Source organism: Chiroxiphia lanceolata, chromosome 11 (genome assembly GCF_009829145.1).
Source record: "Chiroxiphia lanceolata isolate bChiLan1 chromosome 11, bChiLan1.pri, whole genome shotgun sequence".
In the NCBI taxonomy this organism is placed as follows: Eukaryota; Metazoa; Chordata; class Aves; order Passeriformes; family Pipridae; genus Chiroxiphia; species Chiroxiphia lanceolata.
Window position 1 is genome coordinate 19428615 of NC_045647.1, and position 26195 is coordinate 19454809.

Below are 26195 nucleotides of genomic sequence, written 5' to 3' on the forward strand. Positions count from 1 at the left end.
ATCTCAAATCCTGTCCACCCCAAACTGATATATGGAACCTCTCTTGTTTCTTCCCTCAGCAATATGAGCAGGTGATCTTTTCTACTTACTTTTAAGAACTATTTTGAAGAGAGAGATGATTGACAGAGCCAGTGTTGAAAGGCTCTTGTATAATTATTCCACAAGCAATAGGCATTTCTGCTGTCACTGCAGCCCAAGCGTATCAGCTGGTGGGAACACTGGATAGTTCCCCAGCACATCGAGGTGTTTCAAAAGCCAGTCTCCATTCCTGGTAGCCAATGTTCCTGCAATGATGGAATGGTGCTCTGGCACAGCAGCAAGCGAGGCAGGGAAAGTTCATCTGGTGTAAAACAGAGCAGAAGAAGCTTGCTCCCCAGATTTCTGGTGTTCAATATGTTTCAAGGCCAAGGTGATACTGAAAATGGTTACAGCAGTGTTTCCCACAGGATGCATGTTGTCTGTATGAGCTGGAGTCTGTAGTGACTTCTAACCCATGCCCAGTGCTGACCTTTCCTTCACACAGCCTGAGGGTTGCATGCTGGCTGCACATCATCCTCTCCCTGGCCTGTGGGGCTCAGGTGAGGCCAGGAGCTGGCACAGGGATGACTCTACATGTGAGGACATGTAGACAAAATGTCTTTGTTCCCTCCCCAGAGCTCTGTGGCATGTCAGTTTGCCAAACCTGTCAGCTGTTTATTTACACACCTATTTTAAGGGGAGGATGCTCAAACAGATTTATTTACTTCCTGCCTTCAAAGAATTCAATTGTTTGGCGATTTTTAAATAATTAGTTGAGTATTTTTTTCTCCTGTGTAAAAGTATTTTTTTCTCCTGTGATTTGCACTTTACAAGGGATCAGATAAGGAGCCAAGTGTGGTACTGAACATGTTTGTGAAGCTGGCTCTTCATTATCCTGTGGACAACCTAACAGCCAACACAGTAACTTCTACAATATTTATCAGGACGATTTATGATCAGTATAGATGGGCTTATTCTATATGCTGATTTTTCCCTTTTGCCAGGAACAAGAGGTACTCAATTTTTCCATTATCTACATCATCTTGTTTTACTAATGCTGTTAAAATGTCCAAGGATAGGGTGTTGTACAGCAGAACTGGGGGGGTGGGGATGGGTGTAATTCTCCAGGTAAATATGCAGGAAGTTAAAACTGAGCAGGGATTTCCAGACCTGTGGGTGCTCCAGGATATCACAGAACCACAGAATCTCCTGAGTTGGAAGGGACCCACAAGGATCCTCAAGTCCAGCTCCTGGCCCTGTACAGACACCCCAACAATTCCACCATTTTCCTGAGAGCATTGTCCAAACACTCCTTGAGCTCTGGCAGCCTTGGGCCCTGGGGAGCCTGTTCAGTGCCCAACTATCCTCTGGGGGAAGATGATTTCATCCAAGTCAGTTCTATTCCCATTTAACGGTTTGGCTTAACTGGCTGGAAATAAAGCGCTGAGAACTTGCAGCACAGCTTCTGCCTTTGGTTAGAGTCAGAGAATTTTTTTTTTCATCTCCTTCTAACCAACAAAGGAATAAAAGGAATTATACCAATAATAATACTATGACCACATAAATAAGACTGGAAAGTAATCCATTCTATATGCAAAGCAACCGTAGAAATTACAAGTACACACACACACACACAAAACCCTTTTGAGAAAGCAGACATGGTTTTCAGAGCTCAAATCATCAGCAAATTGCCGCTGGCTTGCAGGAGCAGCGGATGCCGCCGGTGGCGGGGAGCTGTGCCGGATCTCTGGCCGGACTCGCTCCCTCCCCGTTTACTTTCGCTTCTCCAAGCAGCCCGTGACCTCTGCTTATCCAGGCGAGGAGGAGGAGGAGGATTGCCCCGCGTGGGACGTGTGCCGGGCACGGCACTACCCCCGAAACCGATGGATGATGCTCTACAGAAGATGTAAGTGCATATTTGTAACGGGGAGTTTGGGCAAAACAACGGGCTGAAAAGTCCGAATCTGCGGGAAACGAAGTGCGGAGCCGGAGGGGCAGTGGCTCTGACGGGAGTGGCCAGCCCGACACTGCCTGCCCAGTTTTTTTGCTTCTTAGAGCTTGTTTTTATAAATTATTGACGAAAATGTGCTGAAGGGAGCTTAGTGTGTAATCTGAGCTTTTAAGAAATATTTTATTGTATTTTCTTAAACACAAAGAAGGACTTTATTACGGGAACTCCCTGCACTATCTGGATTTAATTTGTTGCTAAAGAGATTCAGCCCTCTCGGGCTGTGGGAAAATAACAAATTGTATTGTGATTCAACAGTTAACAGATAAAACAAAGCACTACATAGCGATGCTGCCAGGACAAGGGTGAGATTTAGTAAGTCAAGTAATTCACTCAAATAAACAAATCAGCCCGTTTAGCGAGGGGAAACAGCACTGGCTTTTGAGATTAGCTAACCAGGAAATGGATCTGCTGGGAAATAAAACATTGTTGGGCAGCTCACTTCGCTTGGCCACTAAATTAGGAGGCAGAACCCTGAAGTGGATCAGAGTTTTGGAAAGGCGCTGGGCTCTGTCAGGAGGTGGGGGCTTCTCACAGAGCTCCTTGGCCTGGGAGCAGTTTGAAGGAGCAGTTTGAAAGCCCACGTTCCTGTGCTGCAGGAGCGTGAGGGTCCGTGGGGCTGTCCGTGCCCAGCCCATGGCTGGGACCGGCCCGAGGTGTGGCTTCCATGTCCGCTGTGCTCTCTCAATGTCACGGATCACACCACGGGAGGGGGTCGGTGCCCAGCTCCAGCCAAGTCCGTGCCTCCCAGGGAGGGTGTCCATGGCTGCTGCCTCTGCCGTGCCCATGTGGCTCCCCGAGGATGCCTTTCCAAGGCAAACCTCACAGCAATCCTGCCGCAGAGGTCTTGCGTGCCACAGGCATGAGGAGGAGATATGTTTAACCTCTGCTTCTTGTATCATTATCCGAGTCTGTAGGACAAAAATATCTCCAGGCAGCGTGGCACTGTGCATCACAGCACTCCTGAGGGGTTGATTTTCACTCCCATTTCACTCACTGTGTGCTGAAAAACATTTTAGATTTATGTTAGAGATTTCAGTCTATGTCACATTAAGATGACCAGGTCTTCAGTTTGGTGGTTTAGATTCTGGTAGTTTGAAAAGTTCTAAAAGCTTTTAAATTAGGAATTTCTAAAATTTCTAAAAGTTTCCAGAGAAACTTTATAGCAGAGCACAAAATGCAGTGAATTCACAAAGTTATGAAATGGTCATAAAAACAAATCCTCAGCATACCATTCTGCCATTGCTTCTTAATACTAGGCAACACCTCTTGCTGTAATATTTTAATAAATATATATATGAAATAAAATAATAGAATCACAGAATGGCTTGGTTTGGAAAGGACCTTAAAGATCACCTTGTGCCGTGGGCAGGGATACCTTCCACTACACCAGGTAGCTCAGGGCCCCAACCAAAATAATATTAAAAATATATGATGAAAGGATTTATAAAGTGACAATTTCCTTTCCTGTTTCTTTACTAAAATACATTGCCAAAATCACTCTGGTACAGGTATGAGCAAGGCCTCCATGTGCAATAATAATAGTAATTTAAAAATCTATTTTCATGCTGTTAGAAAGATCTGGATTCCTGAGAGTAAATGGAATAAACTTGGGATGTTTATTGATCTTCTCAAGGACATGCACCATGAATGTCACAGCATTTGGCAACACTAAAAATATTTCAGTGAGGTGTTTTCCCCATGTTCTTACACTTTCTAGGGATGAAGCTGCTTTCATTTCTTGTACAGAGGTAGAGATCACCATGTCAGAGGGTAAATGTGGGGCTGCAGGTATTTCGTTTCTTAATGGAGGTGCCTCAAATTGTGATATAGCACAGGGTGGGACACTACTTTCTTGGGAGAGCTGTGCCACACTAGGAACTGCTCCCTGGCAGGGAAGGGCAGACTCTGAAAGCAGAGGTGAGAGTATCAGAGAGAGAAATGATGTGGAAGAAAGTGTCAGGATGGTGTGGGTAACCCTGCCAGCTGAAATGCTGCCCCAGGACCTGCCCAGGTACGGCCCAGGCCTGGTCTCTGCGGCTGTGCTGGGTGTAACACTCACCCTGTGACACCACGGAGTGGCAGCACTTGCAAACTGCAAGCAAATTCTTTGTTTTCTTTTTCTTTTTTTTTCTTTTACTAACTGCCATGCTAGCTGCAGCTGTCAGGGTGTACAGCATGTCCTGTGCAGAGCCAGGAGCTGGACTCGATGGTCCTCGTGGGCCTCTTGCAACGCGGGACAAGCTATGATTCCTGATCCAAGCACAAAGTCATGTCCTCACTAAATCGTTCTGGCAACTCGTGCCCACCCCACAGGGCTTCAGACACCCCGGCCTGTCCGTCAGGACATGTTGACTGACTTCCAGCTTCGGTGCTACACACTCCCAAGACACTACACCACTCCAAGCATGGAGCCATATTATTATTATTATTATTATTATTATTATTATTATTATTATTATTATTATTATTATTATATTTATTGTCTGTTTAACCACTCCTGGTGTATTGGCACAGCTTTTCCACACACTTGGGTTACGATGGGTTCAAACTGAACGAGTGGAAATTTAGGTTAGATATAAGGAAGAAATTCTTCCCTGGCACAGGTTGCCCAGAGAAGCTGTGGCTGCCTCACTCCTGGGAGTGTCCAAGGCCAGGTTGGACGGGGCTTGGAGCAACCTGGGCTAGTGGAAGGTGTCCCTGCCCATGGCAGGGGGTGGAATGAGATAAGCTTTAAGGTTTCTTCCCACCCAAACCATTCTGTGATTCCATTATTAAATGGCACAGAGGCAAACGAGGGCAAACCTCTCAGGGTCATATGGACTAGTATCATGCATGCAATGGGTGTTTCCTGGTTTAGCATATATTTTGCTGCTTGAGGACTTGTTACTTAAGCAAATTTTAAATAAGAAGTGTCTGTGCAAGGGCAGTTGTGTGGTTGAAGTGTTTTATGTACCAATCTAGAGGCAGCTTTGCCTACTGTGATTTTAATCCCTCTGGAGGATTTCTGTCCCTCTAAAACATTTTCTTCATGGTTTTGACATAGTCATAATTAGAAATAACCCTGTGTCTTTGCCATAGTAGAAATCCACCTTTTCTATACAATAAAAAAAATACCAGATTTTACAGTCAAACCCCCCCTGCAATAATAAATAACATATCCCTTTCTTCACAATTTTCAAAACCGAGATTCGCTTTCAACCCTCTGCAGCATTTATACCTAGGAAGGGATATTGTCCTCCATACCTTGCTGGGTAATTAAATGGTCAAATTTAATGCTGGTGAAATTTAATGCAAATCGGATTTTTTAAAATCCACAGATTTGCTTGTACTTCTTCCCTCATAAAGTTAATATATCCCAATTAATTAGATGCTTCCCTGCAACCTTTTCTATGAGACAGGTTGCCCCTGCCCCTGGACTTGAGTAACTAGGGAGCCAAATGTGCAGCTGCACTAAAACTGCTGCGGCACAGGGAAAACATGAACTGTACGTGGATATTGTGGAGATGTAGACGTGGTATTTTGGGCAGTGAAATCAGCAGTGGGAAAGGAAACTGTGGCATTACTAATGGTGCGTTAATTGTTCGGGCCAAATGTGCCTTACCCGCTGCAGGCGCGCCAGAACTGCTGCGGCACAAGGAAAACACGGATATTGCGCAGGTGTAGACGTGGGTATGTCGGACAGCGAAATTACCAGTGGGAAAAGGGAGTCGCGGTGTTACTAACTGTGCAATGAATAGTTTCAAACCCCGGTGGTTGTGCGGGTGTAACATTCACGTTTTCGCGCCCCGAGGCTTTCAGGGCGCGGGGACACCCGCCGTGGGCTCGGAGGGTACCGACCCTGGGACCCCGGTCAGCCCGGTTCCCCCGGTCCCCCCGGCCCCGCAGCCCATCCCAGCTCCCTGTCCCGCCTCCCGGAGGCACCGCCCTGGCCCCGCCCCGGCCCGGCACAGCCCGCAGGCCGCCCAGGGCCGAAGGCCGCAGCCCGCGGGCCGGGCGGGGCCGGGGCCGCCATGGCCGGTGAGTGCGGGCCGGGCCGTGAGGGACGGAGCCCCCGGGACCGGGGGGGGGTTCGGTGCCTTCCCGCGGGGTTTGGCTGCGCGGCCGCGGGTCGGGGCCGTCGGTCCCTGGGGCTGGGGCGGTGACAGGCGCGCAGGGCACAGTGCGGGCCCCAGCCCGGGGTGTCCCGCTCCGTTCACCCCCGTCCTCCGGCCGGGCGCTGCGCCTGCCGAGCGCACGGGCTGCCCGCCGACTCGGGGGCCCTTTGCTTCGGAGCTTGGAGGCCCTGGGGGCTGTGTGTAAGCTGGTGTCACACTCGGAGGTTAAGGGCGTTTCAGTCTTTTGCTCGCTGTTATTACTTTTTCTCTTCTGTTTTTAAAAGATGTTTCAGGTAGAAATGAGTTGCTGAAGTCTGCAACTTCCTGACAGGGGGCTGTAGCCGGGTGGGGGTCGGGCTCTTCTCCCAAGCAACAAGTGACAGAATGAGAGGAAACGGCCTCAGGTTGCCTCACGGGAGATTTAGGTTGGATATTGGGAAAATTTCTTCACTGAAAGGGTTGTCAAGGCCTGGCACAGGCTGCCCAGGGTACTGGTGGAATCACCGTCCCTGGAAGTGTTCAAAAAACGTGTGTATGTAGCACTCAAGGACATGGTTTAGTGATGACCATGGTGGGGCTGGGTTGATGGTTGGACTCAATAGTCTTAAGCTTATTTTCCATCCTAAATGATTCTGTGATTCTCTGACTTGCTGTCAGACACTCTTGACTTCTGGTGACTTGCCAGTAGCACGTGGCAGTGGGTGAGTGTGGCTGAGGAGGGTGGCATCTTGTCTTTCACCTCTATATCGCCCTTCCAGCCCAGAGGAGCAGAGCAGTTGCTGTCGTTGGGGGTGCATTGAGTAGCTGGTGCCATCTGATCATCTCAGACCATTTCTCTGCAGCCAGAGATTCCTTCTTAAATCTTCAGCATCCCTTTCTTGGGCTCTTGAAAGGGAGAAGCCAGAACTAAATTAGCGTTAAGCTAACAGTTTGTTTAGAAAGGCTTTTTCGTCTCCTTTCTGAAATGCTTCAGCAAGGAGTTTGCATGGACACGTGCAAATGGTTTGATCATCAGATCCAAACTTTCGAGGTCTTGGTTGCCACCTTTCCTGTATAAAGTTTATGAAAATCATCCAGGAGTTTTACAGGAAGTGGCAGCTTGTGTTTGCACTGCAGACACCACTGAGGTTTCTGAACGGATGTTTGCAAGTTCTGTGTGTTGTTATGGTGAATGTCTTGTGTTGCGTTTTGTGTCTCAGTGTTTAAATTTATCTGCCTGATGATCCTGTCTGTTTGGTAAACTGAAGGAGGCTTTTAAGGGGAAAGCAAACCAAAGATGGAACCATACTAAAGATACAGTGGTGCCAGAGGCAGTCTCAAGAGTCCTTATGTAAATGTTGGTGGAGTTGCTAATTGGGGGTGTGCACCTGCCTGACAAGGCAGTTGGCAGCATTTACGCTCCCAGGCCTGGATGAGAGGAGTTATGTGTTGCAGTGTGGCAAGGAGGGGCTGATCTCAGCCTCTGAATTTGAATGCAGCTGGATTTATTCATTTACTGTGATAAATACGAGTGGCAGTGCAGACCCAGCCTAAAGTGGCAAGTCCATAGGGCCTTGTGGCTTTATCCAGAAGGGCAGTGGAAGTAGATGGTGGAGGAACATGTGTTCCTGCAAGAGACAAAATCCCATTTATCTTCCTGGTACAGAAAGCAACATGGGGTCTTTTATGGTACGAATAGTTAGGCAGAACCAAATTTACAAAAGGGTTTTTGACAACCAAGGTAAACTGAAAGTCCTGCGTTGTGTTGTGCCAGTGGCTAGCTTTCAGGGACCAGACACTTCAGCACAGGCTGGGCAGGAGTGCAAAGGCTTGCCCAACATCCTGGCTGCTGCCCATGCCTAGGTTAGGAGTTGTCTCTGACAAACTCCCTAGGAACACTGCTGTTAAATCAGGAAGAACTTCAGCAAATGTGTCCCTGTCACCCGTTCCATTTTTCCTGCAGGTGCTGTAGCAGACAGCCTGGCACATTGTGGTCACATCTGATCAGGGGTTTTATGAGCTTTGTTACTTCCAAGAGCAGAATATGTTTCTGCAGCCTTACAATACCAGCAGTTTGTGTAGTGGCTGGGTCATTCTACGGCTGTTGTCAGAAACCTAATTGCCCATTTGGAGGGAAGGATCAAGAGATGCCATTTTATGAAGGGTTTCAATAGGGGCGACTTGTACTTGCAGGTGGAAAATGGTGAGTGTGCTGCTTTGTTACTGTCATATGTTGCTTGTGAATTTATCATCACTAAATCAGTGATGATGTTTTATAATCTATTTGGTAAATTATAAATGTAATATATGTTATAATTATTTTATATTCTATTTTATCCTCTGTTTGAGGAGCTGCTGGCTGCTTTCCTCTGGTATCTTCTAGTTTTATGTGTCCTTCCTTTCCTTCCTCAGGTGCAAGGTGTGTGTGCTGGTGTGGGTGCCTGTACTGTGTGCCAGAGGCTGCTTGGACTTTGGGTAACAGAAAAGAGTGGTTGTGTGTGGTGTGTCACGGGCTTTTAGTAATTATAAATCAATAACATTAGTCGTGTTTTCTTCCCAACTATCGGAGACAGTTCCTGAGTTTCCTGTTTACCTCTTTGCCTCAGTTTACATTTCCTGTGAGTAAGGAAAATACCAGCTTTTTTAAAGCAGGTCAGGTTCAGTGTTATGGTATCCAGTCTGAGCTGTATTTGCTCTTCAGCAGGGCTGAGCTCAGTGCCAGCCCTCCACTTCCTCCCCAGCACTTGCACACTTGAGCAAACCTGCTTTTGGCTCCAAAGACTGTGGGACAGGATTAAGCCCAGTTAGCTTAATGTTCTGGCAGAGGGAAAGGTGAAACTGTAGTATGTTCCATTTCAAATTTGAAATTATAGACAATCCTTGTGCAGTCTGAGGACATTAAAATGCCTGGCAATGGCACACCTGTGCACTAAACTGTGGTAAACTCACCTGGTCTCCCAGTTTTGCTGCCCTGAAATTTCTAGGCAAGTACTGACTAACAGCATTACTGTCCCTTTAATGCTGGGGTGAGTCCTGCTTAAAAACAGTCTCCTTAGCATAAAGATTTTAAATTGTTCTTGCAATAGCTGTTGTCTCTTTGAGGCAGTGAGATAAAAGCTGGATATGCAAAACATCCCAAACACCCCCTCCCTAAATTCTTAAGACCTAAATTCTTAATTCACATCAGTAGCTTTGCTGCAGTCGTGAAGTCACCTGTTTTGGGGTTCCTGTTACTTAAAAATGTTCATAATAGGTATGTTCTATTAAAAAACTGCTGCTTGTGAGCAGTGATCCTAAAACCTCATAGCACAGCCATACGTGGGCCATGGCTGGCAGTGCACGGGAACAGTGACAAAGCTGCCAGAGCTCCTGGGGCAAACTGGGCCCAGGAGCCTTCAAATGCACACATGTGCTGTCCAGATATCCTTATCACTCCAAAGCAGGGTGCCATATTCCAGCTGCTAGGATTGGTGGGGCTTTTTTTGTTCGTTTTCTTTAAATTTAGTAGCTGGGGCTACAACTCTGCACTGGTGAGCGGTGTCAGTGTGGGAAGTTTCCCTTCTCTGGTCTGAAGGCAGTTCCTTGTGTGATTTGGACAGAGATTTCTCAGAACTAGAGAAAAGACAGAAGATTTTGGAAGAGAGAGGTGAGATACTGGAAGGATGAGATACATTTGCTCTGCTTTCATTGAGCTGGTGTTGAGCTTGGTAAGTGCTCTTCAGGAAATATTAAGCCTTGCTCCTCATCCTAAATACTGAGCTGACATACTTTGGAGGAGGTGCAGGTGCACACAGGGGAAATGTCTGTAGGAGATGTTTCACGGGGGCTTCTTAAACACGGAGCATCCCATGGGATGGGTGAAGCATCTTGCAGGTGCATAAGCCAGGCATTAAACATGTCCTTGGCAGGCACAGTTTAGCAGTAGCCAGAGAGGCCAAGAGCATGGTCCCATTCTCTGCTCCTGTCTTTTGGCTCAGATGGTAAGAAAATATAGCCCCCGAAATCTTGGAGAGGCCTCTGCCCTGTAATTTGTTGCCCCGGGTGGGGGGTTTCAGGTGGCAGCAAAAGGCCTTGGTAAGACCTCATGAACTGTCACATAAGGTGATGGTTTGCTGAGTGTGTGTAAATGGAAACTACCAGGAGGACAGGGAGCACTTGGGACTCCTCAGAAAGTGCTTTTGGCTTAAGTGGAATCTTCAGCTGGTCCCAGTTCCCTTCGCTGGTGTAACTGCTGTGTCTGGACGCTGTAATGACGGGGCAGCAACAGAGAGGAGATGACACTCTGAGCCTGCTTTTATTTCACTTTGGATACTCATTCTTTTGGACTTTTAGCCCTTGCTGTGGTTGGTTGGTTGTCACAGTGTTGTTTGAAGTTTAATTGCTTGGCTGTAAGACCCTGGTTCAATGCATGTTCTGTCCAAGTGCAGGTACAGAGTTGTTGGTGACACTGAGAATCACTACAAATCATGTCACTGAGGCAGAGGAGGGGGAGGATGCTTCGGGGAGCTTCATTACCCAGAAAGCATTTGCATGAACAGGCACAACTTTATGGTCTTCCTGGTCCTTGCCTCAGCCCTTTGTGCATGCCAATGTGTTGATTTGAAGAGAAGTTTGATCTCAGCTCTGAATCCGGGAGAACCTGGAACCTCTCGCAGCAGAAGGGAAGTATTTCAGCACAGCAAGTGTTTCACGGCAGTGTGTTTGTGACAGTGCACTACAGCTGCCTTGGAGCAAGCTGTGGAAAAGTGAGGCATTAGAAAGATGTGGAAGTAAAATGGTGTTTGCATAAAAAGTAAGAATGTAGCTGGAATCCTGTTGTGCCCGTAGAATCACAGCTCTCTGTGCCACATCAGTAGCAGTGTGTTCTTGTTTGAATAGGAGTGGCACTGGCACTGCAGAAGTAAGTGATGGTCACACTGGGAGGTTTTCCTGAACCATTTCCTGTAAATGCTGTCAGTGCTACACAGATACAGAAAAAGGACAGTGTAGTACCCAAACCAGTGACACTACAGGAAGGGCAAGGGCTGTGCGTAGGTGCAGTGCATCAGGGCAAAGTTTTTTGGTTCTTTTCTTTCCCTCCTTTGTTTGTCTTCTCTAAATTGCAGGGCACAAGGAGCTGATGGTTTTGCATTTTCTGGTAGCCAGAATACCATAAAACCTACACATTTGCTTTAAACAGAGAAAGTGCTGGGGATGTGGGTGTGTTTTGTGTTTGTTTTCTGTGCTGCTCAGTTGTAAAGCATTGTACTGGCATTTTAACACTCATTTCAGACACGGTCGTGGATGTTCTCTTTTTAAATCTGATAAGGGCACAGTAACCTGTGGAACCAGTCTGTGCTTGTATCTTAATCTAGGGATTACAGACAAGCAGCTATAGGGAAAGCTATGCTCCTGCAAAATCCATTGCTGACAAATTGGGTATGATGCCTAAACCAACAGCAAATCTGGATTTGTGTATTTGCAGAGGTTTGGGTTAGTAGAAAAAGATGTGGTTTATTTGTGTGTGTGTGTATTTGAGTGTACTTACCTGTAAAAATGTACTACTTTTTGAATGCCCTTTCTTCCCTTCCTGTGTGAAATCCTTTCCTAAAAACCTTGATGGCCCCTTGGCAGAGATGCTGTTATAAAACACATCAGTTTTAAATGTCATAATCTGACTTCCTATATGATAGAAAATTTATTTTCAGTGAATTATTAACTTTAGGGCTGTATTTGATTAAATACCCATCAGTGCTTGACTTCTAAATGATTTAGAACCATCTCCCTTTGGAAAGAGAGAGGTAGCAGGACTGACCAGCCAGGAGTTTGGATGTGTGTCATTTCAAGTGGATGGGTCTTTGGAAGCAAATGGCTGTGTTGTGTTTCCCTAACAGATAGTTCAGTTTTCTAAAATTAGGTGGTGGTGGTAATTTTAATTTAGGTATTTAATCACTGGTAGGAAAATGAAATTTACAGAATTTAAAAATGGCTTGTTAACTAACTGCTGTGGTTTGTTCTGTATGTTATTTTGTCTCTAGATCAGTCGTATTGTCATCGGCTGCAGCACGACATGTATTTCCTTACAAGCACTAGCCGACTGAATGAGCAAGTGGTTGATAAAATTATTCTTCAACTTAACAGAGTCTATCCCCAAATTCTTACCAATGAAGAAGCAGAAAAGGTAATTTGATGAGTTCTGCTGTGTCTCTGACTGCTGTGTTGTTTTTGCGGGTCACTAGCCTAGCTCTTCCCCACAGACAGCCCATCTTCCTCACCTCCTCATTGCTGGCCAGTGGTATCTGGGATCTCATGTGAGAGGAGCAGTCACAGGGCTGGCACATCCCCCGTGCCAAGTGCTTATGAGAGAGGACACTCTCCCAGCAGCAGCTGAGTGCCAGGGTCCCTGCCCTGACCAGGAGCACGCACCCTCACAGCCACTCCATGGGCAGGAGTTCACCATCCTGTGACCAAGTGCCCCACGTGCCTCCTCCTCACATGGGGCGGTGTGGGGGTGTCACGTCAGGTGATCTGTGCTGCATCCAGCTCTGTCCACAAAATCATCTCTTTTAGCTTAATCAGTTTTAGTAACTAATTAATAACTCTGAGTATTCGTAGAGAAGGGGGGGGTGTTAGTCCCACCAGTAAGTGCAGGAGCCATGGGAAGTGGATGGAGTTAGTAACATCTTGCAGTGGTGCTGCCAGGTGTGCAGAAAGGCCGTCCTCCCTGGCATGAATCCTTCAAAAATGGGAGATGTTTTTAGAGAGAAAGAGCTTCTAAGTTTGTGTGGAGACAAAGTTAAAGAGCTTCCCTGATCCTACTTGTAACAGTTTGTACTTGCCCTGTGCTGGCTTCCTGTCTGCACAAGGCTTAGGGGTTTGGCATATCAGTGTTTTAACCTCAGGAAAAATGGGTCTAATTCTGCCATAATCAAACCTCGTGGGGACAATTGGTGTTTTGTGGTGTAGAGCAGAGCTAGATCGTCAGCTGAGCCAGTCTTGCCACTCAGTTATGATAACCAGTGTGACATGTGCCAGACAAGATCATCTCATTCCCTCAAGAGCTTCAAAAGAAATACATAAAGAAACTGTGAAATGTGATTTGTGAGTTCTGCACTTAGATAGCAGTGAGCTGCTTTTGCATGGGTCCAGGCAAGTTTGTGTCAACTCTGTTGAGTGTTTAGGAAGCTTGTAATCTCAGCTGTATCTGGTAGACCCTGTGGGAATTTAATCAGAATAAGGAGTGTTGTGTAAGGTCTGTGGCATTCTCGTCCCCCTTGAGCAGGAATTGTTCCTAAGTCAGTATGCTCCAAAGGTTATCCACTGTGCTGCGATGAAATATGATGCTTTGCTGAGAATGGCTTTGGACATTTTCCAAATAAGCTGAAATCAGTTTGACCTGTAAGCCTAGGGATGCATTTTCCTTATCTCTGTAAGGTCTCCTAATACTTATCACATTCAGCACTACAGAAAAGAGGTAATTTTCCTCTGCAGTTGCTTGCCATATCACCTGAGTAATGGGAATTTGTGCCTGTTGAACTGGGCACTCAGCAGTTAGTTGTGCTGGAATCAAAGAAAAACAATGAAATATGTAATCTTGGGATGATAAGCACTCCAATACTGGGACTAGGATAAGGAGTATAAAGTGCCTTTTTGGGGATCATTACTAGACAACTAAGAGCAAATTTGAAAACATCAAGCTTTATTATAAGATTTGACGATATTTTCTATCAACAGTCAGAATAGAATTGTAGAATAGCAAATACCATGTTAGCTTGGATCCAGGGAAGACATCAAATACAGTGGCTTTCCCTTGATCAGGATGGAAAAAAGCATGAGGGGAAGCAGAGGCAATATCCTCCCCATCAGGCAGTGCTGACCATGTGGAGCTCAGTGCTCTGCAATGCATGTATGTCCTTTATAGGTTCTGCTTATTTTTTTTGGCCTTTGAAATATCAAAGAAGCTCCAAATCTTTGCTCCCTGGCATACTGGAAAGTGATGTAAAATTGATCTCTAGCTGTTGTAATCTGTCTTCTGATGAGTGCTTTTCTCTTACAGTTCAGGAATCCAAAGGCATCACTCCATACCAGACTTTCAGATCTGTTAAAGCACCTTCAAAAGAAAGGAGACAGACACTGTCAGGAGTTTTACAGGGCTCTACAGATCAATGCTGAACAACTGTTTAATGACCTGCCAAGTAGGAAAATCTTGAGTAAGTTGATTCGTAAATTGATTGAGTTGTGAATTTCCTCATCAGTGAATTTCCTCCTTTCAGATGAGGCTTAGGTTATTTAGACAACCTAAACAGGTTATAAATAATATAAATAAACAGATTTTTTAAAGAAATTTTGGGATATACCTTAATTCCTTCTCACTGGGGTTTTCCAAAAGCTGTACGGGGATTTGACTTCTTGTTATTTGCTGATTAGAGCGGGCAAAACTCTTTGATTCTTTTGAAATATGAAATATGTCTTTAAAACAGTTTAAGTGCAACATGTCAGCAGTATGACACCTATGAATTACAGCTTCTCTTTCATAGCCATTGCTTCATAATGGCTTGTTTATTTCCTCTGTGCTTATTCTGACTTGCAGCACAGGGGAACATCACAAACCTCCAATTTGTTAAGCTCAAATGTCTGCTGGCCCAGGAGCTTGGCTTTCCCTCAGTCCATAAATCTCCTCATTGTGTCTAGTTTAACACGAAGCACACATTCATAGGCCCTTGCACTGATGGACTGTGATATTAAAATCACTTAGGACTTGTTTTGTGCAGCTGACAGGCCTGACTGATGTCCATAAAGCTGCCCCCCAAATACACTTGTATGCACTTTGTAAGGGCTGAGGCTCAAACAGGTTTGATTCTGTACTGCAAAGGAGTTCATTTCTTTAAGGAAAATTTCAAGCCTGACTTGCCAGAGTGTGATAATGCTGTCTACTGTGTGTTGGTCTTTCTTTTTTTCCCTACCTAAGAAATGCAGGAAAGAACACTGTTGCAGGTGGATGGGAAATCGGTTCAGGCATCCTGCACACTGAAATGACTTGAGGAGCTTGAGGGAAAACTCCCACATTTATGTTAAGGAAGCTGCAAAAGGACTGCAGTTTAAGAAGTCCTTATAAAGTATCCCAGCAGTAATGCTTCACCAGTCATTTGATTTCTTCTTGTAAGAAACTCCACAGTGAGGTGCCAGGGCAAATTACAGGCATGAGACAAACTCCAGTGGGATTCAAACCATTACTGCAAAAGTCTGTAGGTTGACCTCTTTTATTTCTGCAGTGAAAATGTTGTGTAAAAATGTAATTAGCTTAATTTCAACTTTCATGTTGAAGGAAGGGATTTGTATCTACCCAGCACAAACACTGTGAGGCTGCAGAGTTACCCCACATCCATACCTGAACCCTTTTGAACTGGGGACTTCAGGGCCCATCCCTGCCTCAGGATCTCAGCTGAACACCAATCCCAACTGATTGAGCCTCACAGCAGCTTTAAGACAGTGTTATGATCTGATACTCACCTTGTAGAAGTCATGCCCTTTGGGAAACAGGCTCTTAGTTTTGGATCTATGGTTTTTACTTGGGTAGAACTCAAGAGCAACAGGTTTTTCTGCCAGGCTGACTAAAAGTCAGCAGACAGCCTGTGTAAATTAAGAGCAGTTTAAAAAGCCTTAGTGTAGTCACTAAGAATAAAATTTCAAGACTGTTTTGATGTTTAAGAGTTCAAGCTTGTTAATGTTCAATAGCACCTTCCACAAGCTGTTTCTGATAATATGTCTTCACAAGGAGACTTGGGTAAGGTCTGTGGGGTGTTTTCACTTTTAGCTAGAGCAGAAGTGTGCTCATCCTGGTGACTCAGAGCTTTCCTCAGGTGGCAGGGTAGGCAGGGTTAGAGCTTCTCATGTGCAGACTGTGCATAGCAGGTACCTGTGCTAGAAGTGCTTCGTGTTAAACATACAGCTGCTTGTGGTGCCCCAGAACTGTTTTGCTGCTGCAGCATTATGCAAAGGGACTTCAGTAACCATCAAAAGTTGTTAAATTCTCTGTATCTTGGCACACTCTCTTATGTTAACCATCCTCAGAAGGATGAGAATAGTTTAAATATCTGGGTTAAAACACTACTATTTGCCGAGATTCTGCAGTTTCCTTCTGTTGACCTGAGAAGGAAATACTGAGATGATTGTGTTAATATGCTTGCTGCTTCTTATGAGTTCTGTAATTGAAACACACGTCTGCAGTCTGGATTGAATGGTCAAGAAATGGTCTAGTGGAAGGTGTCCCTGCCCGTGCCAGGGGGGTGGAACTGGATGGTCCTTAAGGTCCCTTCCAACCCAAACCTTTCCATGATTCTGTAATACTCTTAGAAGTTCTTGTTAAATTTGTCAGATTTAGCACAGAGCATTTACCGAATTGCCACTAGAATTTGTAAATGTGAAGAAAAAGGAGAATCCCTAACATGGGGAGTTTTTTCTAAGTGTAGATTGAGCTGAAACAAACAGCATTACAAACACCTGGAGAAATTATTGATAAGGACATGAATGAACCATGGCCAGGATGGAGTTCTGTAATATCGTACATACTGTACATATGACAAATGTTTTCTACAGAGGAAATACTTTCAAATATATCTTTTTCATTTTTGAAACAGCTTTAAAAATTGTGCTAGAACAAAATTTCTTTGCCTGAAGTGTAAATTGCCAGTGCAATGTCTGGTAATGTCAGAGCATTCCCACTAGAGGGGGGGTAAGGCACACGGTTGGGGCAGCCTCGGAGCTATTGAAGGCAAACAGGAGCTTCCAAGGGACTCAGAAAATGTTTTTATTTCCCTCAGTGCTGACATAGACTAGAAGGATAAAGGCTCAGACCAGCCCCAGGCAGCAAAATCCTGAGGGAAGTGCAGAGGTCTGGTTGTGCTCTCCTGTGCAGAGTGAGGATTTCCAGCTGGAGTTCCTAGGGACATCAGCCCCTCAAAGGGGCCGGCTGGGTGAGGCTGCCAGTGACACAGAGTGCTCCATGGAGGCTTTGCAGCAATCCTTCCTGCTTCAGGGACTCTCAGGCCTCACAAAGCGAAGTGCTGCAAGGGTTTCTGTCCTGCACCAGTGCCACGTGCTGCCCCCACACCGAGGGGGATGTCTTTAGCAGGGGAGGTGGCTGTTCCCCTGACAGCAGGTCCTGTTGCTGCCTGGGTGTGCAGGGCACTTTTCCAAGGCACCTCACCGAGCTCCAGATGTCATGTAGGAGAAGGAGATCAGTTGAAACCAGTCAGTCTCAAATTATTTCCTATTGACAGCCATATTTGGAGCTCTCACTTTTTCTCCTTTCCTTTTTTTAACCCTTTTAACCCTTTGGCTGTTGGGCTTGGTGATCTTAGAGGTCTTTTCCAACCTTTATGATTCTGTGATTTTTATGACCACAAAGAGATTTGGCTGAAAAAATTGTTATGCAGATTGGTGATGTGTTGAGGAAAGTCACTCCTCTGCCATGTCTGGTGACTGCTGTGTGCACACCCATTCTGCAGTGTTGTCTCCACATCTGTGTGGCAAAGGCAGCTCTAAAAGGGTCTTTCTGCCCAGAGTGGAAACTACTGAACACCCTGTCTTAAGGCCAACCTCCTTTTCTACTTGAATTTGCAGAAAGATAGAGGTAAAAATTATTTATGCCAAAGGTTAGCACATAGAACCTACAGATTTTCAAAGAAGCTGAGCATGTCTTTAGCCAAGACCTGAATTCAGGTGAATGATCTGCACCAAGAGGCTTTTTCCAAGTGCTTTATCCATTAAATACATCAATACCCAGAGAGATTTGCTCAAGAACAGAGAATGGTGATACGTCAAATTATAAAGGTGTTTTCAGATTAGTGCATCTATTAACAAATAGTTTATATTTATTACCATGAAAATTGCTGGCATTATGGAAGAATTAGCTCCTGCTTTCCTCACTTGGGAAACAAGTGTAATGTTATTTATGTGCTCAGTGCTTAAGCAGAGCAGAGGTGGGGCTGCAGCTGTGTGTGGTTGCATTCAGGTGACTGTGTACCTGTCTGTTGATCAGCATATCCCCACCTTTGACTCTAGTGATGATCTGCCTTTGGAGGGTCTAAAACTTTATGTCAATATTGGGAATTTTTTTGAAATGTGTTGTTTTGCACCATTTTGCATGTGCTGATTATGTTTGTTTGTTTGCTTGAGCTGAGTACTAACTTCTCATGTGTTGCTTTTATTTCTAGAAACCTCAGATCCCACAGAGATAGACACTGACAAGGAGCAATATATGCTAAATGACAGGGGTAAATAAACCATACAGTGTCACCGGATGGAATGGCTTTGCAGATTACGATGCAATTTATTTTATCATGTAATTTGCATTTCATGTAACAACTAGTTTGGTTTATGATGTCTTTACTGTCACAAGTTAAGTAGAATTAATGGAGTAAAATGTATTGAGCTGCTGTTGAGGAAACCAGTGCCAGGAAATTGAAGAGACTGTAGAGTTTAATCAATATTTGCAATGGTACTTTCACTTATACTGTTACAGCTAAACTCTTCATTTCCTGTGATTTCTTCAGTGCTTGAACAGTAAGGGCTATTCAGATGCTGCTATCACTTTGCATAAGGCCATCAGTTTTTTTTTGAATATGACTTTCATTTTTTTTTCATTTTTTTGAGCTCTCAATTTAAGTACAAATCATTTGAAAGCAAAAGCAGAAAGGAAAGATGTACTTAAATATATTTTCCTTAGGAAAACATGTTAATTATTTTCACCTTCCTCTGTTCAATGCCAGATTACACAGACAAATATTTTATTCACTGGAGGATATTTTGGAAAGGAAGAGCTGAAAGAAAGATGAGGAATTTTCTGAATTTATAATGAGCTGTTTTATCATTTAAGTTTAATTAATATTTTATTTAGAATTTTGGATACAATTATGAGATATTCAAGACACTTTCTGTTAATTATACCTTTTTGCCAGTTTTCTGGGAGAAGACTGAAACAAGGGGCAGAAACACAGTCTAATGCAATGTATACTTTTGCCTGTGGTGGTGTTTCTTTGAATATGGAACCAAAGTACTCTTCAGATTTTTCACATTGCTGTTGCTGTCTGCATCATAAAAGTACAGGAGGAGCAGAGAAAGTGCTTGGAAATAAGAAAATGAACTATTATTTTACTTTATTTTTATTTTTTAAAAGGTTTTTTTCCTGAGCTGTCCTCAAACTGGAGATTGTCTGGCCTCTAGCCACCCTCATTGGGAGGTTACATCCCAAGGAGCAACCAAATCCTTGCTCCTTTGCTGTTTCTCCAGTGTCAGCTCCAGGAATTTGTTAGTCTGCAGTACACTTGTCCTTAAATTGACAGATGTAGTTTAATTGTAGCTCTATTCCTAGTGATGTGGTAAATACAAATAGAATATTGGGCAATAAAGAAGCAGATATAAATCTTTACGAGGTTTTGTCAGTAGCTAAGTATGAATTAGAAAGGTTTTATTGAACATCAATACCAACCATCAGCATTAAATGTGTAATTCCAGGCAGGCAGTTTCCAGGGGGAGATTTGTTTTAGGCCCACGTGTGGCTCTTCATCCCAGCCCTCAGGAGAGCTGTAAACAGGAGCAAGAATATCTGCTCTTGTCATGAGAGTGGAGTTTGTGGAACATCTGTGGGGGATAGAAAAACCCCCTAAAAATGTAGCTCTGAGGGGCCGTGGTCTCTTACCCTCAGGCAGGGGCTGTGAATGGAAGTGCCATGCTGTGTGGTGAGAGCCCTGCAGGCTGGTTAGTGTTTCTTGTGGTATTTAAAGGGGGTTTGCACAAAGTTTGAGAGTGATGAAACATCCAAGGAAGCTTTCCCTTAAATTCTAGAGGCTGTAGCTAGATGAGCAGAGGGGAACAGAGGGTGGTGGCAAAGCAACTGTAGTAAAAATTAATTGCTGTCCATTAAATGTGCCTCATAGAACATTAGCCACAGAACAAACAGAATTGTGAATGTGTTAGCTTCATTTGAATATGCTTAATTATGCATATTAATAGCAATTGATGATTTATGAACCAAGCTAAACTTCTGCTGCCCTTAATGTGTTCCCTTTCGCGTTTTCTCCAGGCCCAGTGTTTTTCCTGGCCTGTTTCAGCGTGGCTGCAGGACTTGCCCTGTTTTGGTATTGCTGTAACTCAGGTGAGCTGCTCTGTGGGGTTTCTCTTGGGAAGGGAAAGGAAACACCTTGGAAGGCTCTGCCTTCCCTGAGCACGGGACAGAGAGGGCTCCTCATCAGACACGTCTTTAACGGGGAGGGTCAAGGTGTCATCATTCATCAATGAGCTCAGGATACAAACTGCACTGCAGACGTGCTGCAGTATAAATAATGGATAGTTTGCCTGAGAGGATGCCACAAATAGGGACTCTTTTTAAAGGCAGTGGTCACATGAGCTCCTGTTGCTATAGCAATGGGTCATGATTCCCAGCAGTCATGAGACAGACCCAAGGCCTCTGGTTCCCACAGCCCCTGGGAGCCGGTGTAAGCTTGGCCAGTGCCAGGGCTGGACCATGCTGGCTCGACTGGCTGAGCCCGAGCAGCTGCAGCCATTGCCCCTGCTGCTGGCTCTGGGTGTTGGCTCTCCCTGTCACTTTTGGGTTAGTGCCTTCTGCTCCTTGTGCCCCGGGCACAGCAGTTACAGTTACATTGTTCTCTGCTGGTTTCCTTCACAGAGTTGTAGGTTTCGAGTAGCACCAGTCAATGGACTTTTCAGGTGATGTGGAAGTCTGGGCTCTGTGCTTCATTCCCAGATCAGAATCCCTCAGCTGGACTGTCCATGGTGTCACAGTTTAAGGCTGAGGGAACCCTTAGACCCTCAAGCCAAACCCATGTATTTCCTTAGATGCCATTGCTTCCCCTCATCAGGTTCAGTCATCCACATTTAATAAAAGCATTTTCAGAAAACTGTTCAGGGACTGATACCAAAAAACAGAGAATTCATCACCTCCCCTGATCCCAATTAGTCCATAGCATTAAAAGTGTGTATCTTTCAATTTGAACTGGTTTCAGGTCCAACCTAACATTTTTGTTCAGCCTTTCTCTACCAGACTGAGAGCCCCTTGCCCCTTGTTTCTGTGCCAGCTGACTTTGCACATTTTCTCCCTGTAGAGCTCCTTGTGCCTCAAGTCATCTCTATGTCTTTAGTTCGTAATTTTAGCAAAAATAATCTCAACAAGTGTTTTGTTGCAAGGCTGCTTTTTCCAGTTTGTGAGGCTCTTTCCTGACTCTTTGTAGTATCTCAGTGCCCCGTGTGTAACAGGGCCAGCAGCCCTGGATGTGGTGGTCCAGCCTTGCACCATCCAGTGCCATGCTCAGGTGTGAAGCTGCCCCTTCCCTGACTCACCAATCTCCTCTTCCCGTCTGAACTTGCAGCAATGAATCCCAACAGATTCCTTGTTCTCCTCTCTTGGCAGTTGATTTCTACAACATTGAAGGAAATTTTTCCTCTAGTTATTTTCAATTGATTTTTAATTTTTTGCAGGTGCTGCTTCCCCGCTAAGAATGAAACTTAACTGTGTTCACTTTCTCTTTTTCCTCCCATCTTCATTCTCTTTTAGATACAAAAGTCGTGGGAAGAGCCAGGAGAATCTTGGGCTTTTCTCCTATTATCATAGGAAGACATGTTAGAAATATTTGTATGTTGTATTTGGAAGACATATCAAGAGAATAAGGAAGAGCTGCCTCTTCGCCTGTCTGTGCGGTAACCTGCCAAGGGAAGCCAACGGTGCATAAATATTAATCTCCTATACTCATACCAAAGATTTTATTAACTAGCTTCATCAATAATTGCCTTGCCTCCAGATGTATTCAGAATTTCAGCTATAAATGTCCTTCCCTCTGGGAACGGACCATTTATTTTTGTAAATGCTTATTTTAAAATATTTATCATTTGGATAAAAAAGGTATTTTTTAATACAAGCTTTAAAACGATCTCCTAAGTGAGGGTCTGAAGCCATGTTTGCATATGTGTTTTATACTGGAACGAAGGATCACAACTGTTTGAAGAATGCTAGCCTGTCTTTTGTGGTAATTAATTTAAGAAAAGTACTTCAAACAAACACATGCACTCAAAGCCTTATTAAGAAATGGATCTCCATTTCAGAACTGTTTTGTCTGGATCCTTTTTACTCCCTGCCCTGAGCTCAAGTGTGAAAAGTTTATGGGTGCCAGTTCTCTTTGTGTCTGCCTTGTACTCAGTGTGTCTTTGGATTCCCCGCTGGTGCTCATCCCCGCCTGTTCCTGGTCAAACCCTGCTGGCCCTGGTTTGAATGCCCTGGAGCTGGTGCTGACTGGTTCCAGGCCCACAGAGGGTCCCAGGGACTGGAATGTCTGACCTGAAGCACTTCAGACTACCAAGATGTTTAAGGTTTATTTAGTTCTCCCTTTCCCAGTGAAGTGCTTTGCACTCTGTGGCTAAGAAACAGAACTAACCCAAGATACTTTGCAGTGACTTAAGTGTCATGACATGGGGCTTTTTTATGGCCAGAAATACTTGAAGAGTCTGGGATTGTTCATATGTCATGTGATGATGTTGTTTTTCTTTTCTGTGAGTTGAAACCTGAGAAACTTGCAGAAACCATTGTAAGATAAAATTCCTGAGGGAGAGGCAGGGAGTTGGGCTGCAAGTGGAGCAGCTGGGGGTTTCTGAGCTTGCTCCTGCCTCAGTCAGTGCCAAGGGCTGTGGAGAGTTCTTCAGTTACTGCTCAAGAGCATCAGGAGCTTGAGGAGACCATGATCCTGTACCTGGTGAGAAAGACACTTTTGTGGCTCTTCATTCAGTCAGGAAATTTCCAGATCAAATCAAATGTCATCTGAATAAGCAGATACAGCACAAGTTACCAAGCACTGGAGGATCTCATGTGAAATTTTCAGTCATTTCAAGTGTTTTTTTCAAAACAGACTGAAAATTGTCTTTCAGCTTTAAACCTTATTCATGCTATTAAAATGTCATCATCAGGGACTTTTTATATGGGTAGGACAAGGGGAAATGGTTTTAAACAGGCAGAGGGCAGGGTTAGATATTGGGAAGAAATTCTTGGCTGTGAGGGTGGAGAGGCCCTGGCACAGGTTGCCCAGAGAAGCTGTGGCTGCCCCATCCCTGGAAGTGTTCCAGGCCAGGTTGGACGGGGCTTGGAGCAGCCTGGGCTAGTGGAAGGTGATCTGTGATCTCCCCCAAAGCAAATCTTCTTGTAATGACTGTGTTTCATTCCAGTACAGCACTCTCTTGATAGAGCAGCAAGGATATAGTCCAGGGGAGGAGTTGGGTACAAGGCCAAATGTCCCAGCTCCCCGATGTCCCTGTGCCAGCAGAGTGTTCTGTGTCCACAGGCAGACATGCCCCAGGATCAGCAGTGGGCCAAGGGATGCTACAAACATATAAAATCCTGGTTGCTGCAAACATGGAACGAGGCAAATGCCATGGAACAAAATAACACCCAGCAGAGCAGGTGTTTTGACTCCTTTCCCCTGCCCCCACCCCCAAGCTCATGTGTCTCTTGATCCCATCTCAGGGAGGACTCTTATTAGGGAGAAAACATCTTATTTCCTACAGAATTGGGCAGCCACGAGCTCTGCTGCCCCCATTACACAGTGGCTGCTGCTGTGCTGCCTCCCAGCTTGGGGAGGGCTTTAATCATGGTCTCTTGTTTTCTCCCTGCCTTGCCTTGTCTTTAAGGTGAAAACAGGTTGTATTTTTCTCCAGCAAAGCAGATCTAGTTTATAACATTTAAAACCATCCCTCTCTCCACTGCTGCTTACCTAGTCTAGCTGCCCCTTCTTGAGGGACTAGAACTACCTCTGAAAGCTGAAGGGGTTTTAAATCTTTGCTTTGAAGCAAAATTTGAAACCTCATTAGAGGAGCAGTATACTGTTGTACACACAAAAATCATTATTCCAAATAATACAGTCACACCTTATTTTGAAGCAGAAGCAGAGGCCTTACTGCTCCCAGGCAGATTCTTTCTTTTTAGCTTACCCCCCATGGAATAACAGGTTACAAATTGTTGTGAGCTGCTGCTGAGACTTGCAGAAGTTATCAGTGCCTTTCTGAATCTGAAGATGAGAATTTGCTGGATTGCCCTCTTGGGTCGATCTAACCCTGTGCAGCAGGACATGGTCCTCCTAGTGCCTTAAACAGTGCCTTCTTGGCATGAAAACCATATGGAATCAGAGAGTCATAGACTGGGTTCAGTTGGAAGGGACCTTAAGGACCATCTTGTTCCAACCCTGTAGGGAGGAACACCTTCCACCAGCCCAGGTTGCTCCACGCCCCGTCCAACCTGGCCTTGGACACTTCCAGGGATGGGGCAGCCACAGCTTCTCTGGGCAACCTGTGCCAGGGCCTCCCCACCCTCACAGGGAAAAATTTGTTCCCAGTATGGTACAGGGAAGTTTACTAAAGGCTAGAACTGTATTTCCTCCCTTCCTGAGGTTGCTTGAGATGAGGATGCCTCTCAGGGGGGAAAAAAAGTGATCTGGAATGAGCTGTGCCAAGATTTATAGCTGGGAGGAGAGAGGAAAGATGAGTCTTGGTTCATCCCAGTGTTAAAGGACCTGAAAACAAAGAATAGAAAATAATCTGTTCCTTTATGAGGGCCAGTTACTAATTCCAAAAGTGAAGGTGAGGCTACCTATAAGACTGGCATGTGCATAGGTTGGGAGACATTCTTGGAAGATTTTTCTTTCAGAAGCTTCTCTGCAAGCACATGCAGATAGTGATAGTTCTGTCTTCAGCTCCTGGAGGAAGCCTGTGTGTACCTGTGTGGGAGTCAGGTCTTTTTTGGCAACCAGTGTTATGGACTTGGGAATAAACCAAGCAGGGTCTTGGATGAGGCTGCCTAGCTGCAGAATTCCAGTTTCCCTGGCAAGTCTAGAATATCTTGGCCTTTGCTGCTGAAACTGTGCTGGTATTTATTTATAACTATCCTTCACTCTGCATACAGGGACGTTGTCCTGGCTAGGTTGTAGGTGGGTACATGTGCAGAGGGTGGGGGGCATCCTTGTGAGTGCTGCAGGCAGGAATTTCACAGGAGCTAAGGAAAAGCAGACGTGTTTCCAGCATACCCTCTCTCACCTTGTGCAGCTCCCTGAAGAAGTTTTTGCATATCCCTGCAGCACTGTGCCTTTAGTGGCATTCCAGGCTAAGGAGCCAGATGGTTGCTGGACAGGGATGCTCTCCTGGAGGGCTGGATGTGGCCGTCAGGAAGGAGATCCTGCTCTGCAGCAGCTGCTCCCATCAGGGACTGTCCCCCTTTGCTGCCAGGAGACTTGGGCACAAATCCCGAGGGCACGAGGGTAGGGAATGGGGGATGAGCTCCGGGTTCTTCAGCCCCAGGACCTCCTGATACCTAGCAAAGAAATCATCATCCTCCCCGTTTTTCTTCCTATGAATGGGCATTTTAATTTAAGGTAAAGCTGAACTGCCTCTGATTGTCCTGGTGGTGATGTCAGGGCTATCTGTCCCAGGACAAGAGCTATCCCGTGGGATAACCCCCAGGCTGACGTGCAGGTGCTGGCCTGAGCCATGGAAATGGTTAAGGCAGAGTGATGGGCCCATGTGTGCAGAGAGCTGGGAAGTGAAGTGACAGATCCTACAATGAATTTGCACAATTCCATTTAGAGCCAGGCTGCTATTTAAAGGACTTGGTGAAGGATGGTGTGCCTGCGATCCGGAGTGGGTCTGAAGTGATGATTCATTCTGGGATGCGCTGGGCTGTTTCAGAGCTGCTGGCTGCAGTTCACAAAGCTCCTGAGGCAAACTTAACTCCTTTTGCTTCTTTCATTTGTTGTTATTGTTCTCATACTGTAATAAATTGGAGACACGTTTGGTCCAAATGTGCAATTGTGGGTGCTTTTCCCTGCTATTCTGTGTGCACAGATGTTATTCCCTGTTATGCCATGTCATGCCATGTTATGCCAAGCCTCAGCTGTGCCCCAGCATTGCTACCAAGGAGCAGTTTGCTGCACTTTGCAGATCCTGTGCCTTGTATTAATGTCTCTGAACGTACGGCTCCCTGAATCCTGTAGAAATTCATGAATTTCTTTTTTTAACGGGGTAAAGCTGGCAATTAAATTGAAATAAAATCTGTTCTGAGAAAAGAA

General features: G+C 45.2%; 1 protein-coding gene across 5 annotated transcripts; it reads left to right on the top strand.

Annotated features, from left to right (window-relative positions):
- Positions 1-1790: 1790 nt before the first annotated feature.
- Positions 1791-26195, top strand: CARD19 (caspase recruitment domain family member 19). 5 transcript variants are annotated; one of them, XM_032698924.1, is made up of 6 exons: positions 1791-1924; positions 12120-12262; positions 14138-14291; positions 18297-18356; positions 20165-20236; positions 21653-26195. In XM_032698924.1, exons 1-6 carry the CDS (start codon positions 1906-1908, stop codon positions 21763-21765), a joined length of 561 nt encoding a protein of 186 aa, XP_032554815.1. In that variant the 5' UTR covers positions 1791-1905; the 3' UTR covers positions 21766-26195. The 5 variants fall into 5 exon arrangements, with proteins under 5 accessions (XP_032554815.1, XP_032554813.1, XP_032554814.1 ...); XM_032698922.1 differs by lacking the exon at positions 1791-1924 and adding an exon at positions 5582-5698; XM_032698925.1 differs by lacking the exon at positions 1791-1924 and adding an exon at positions 5997-6046.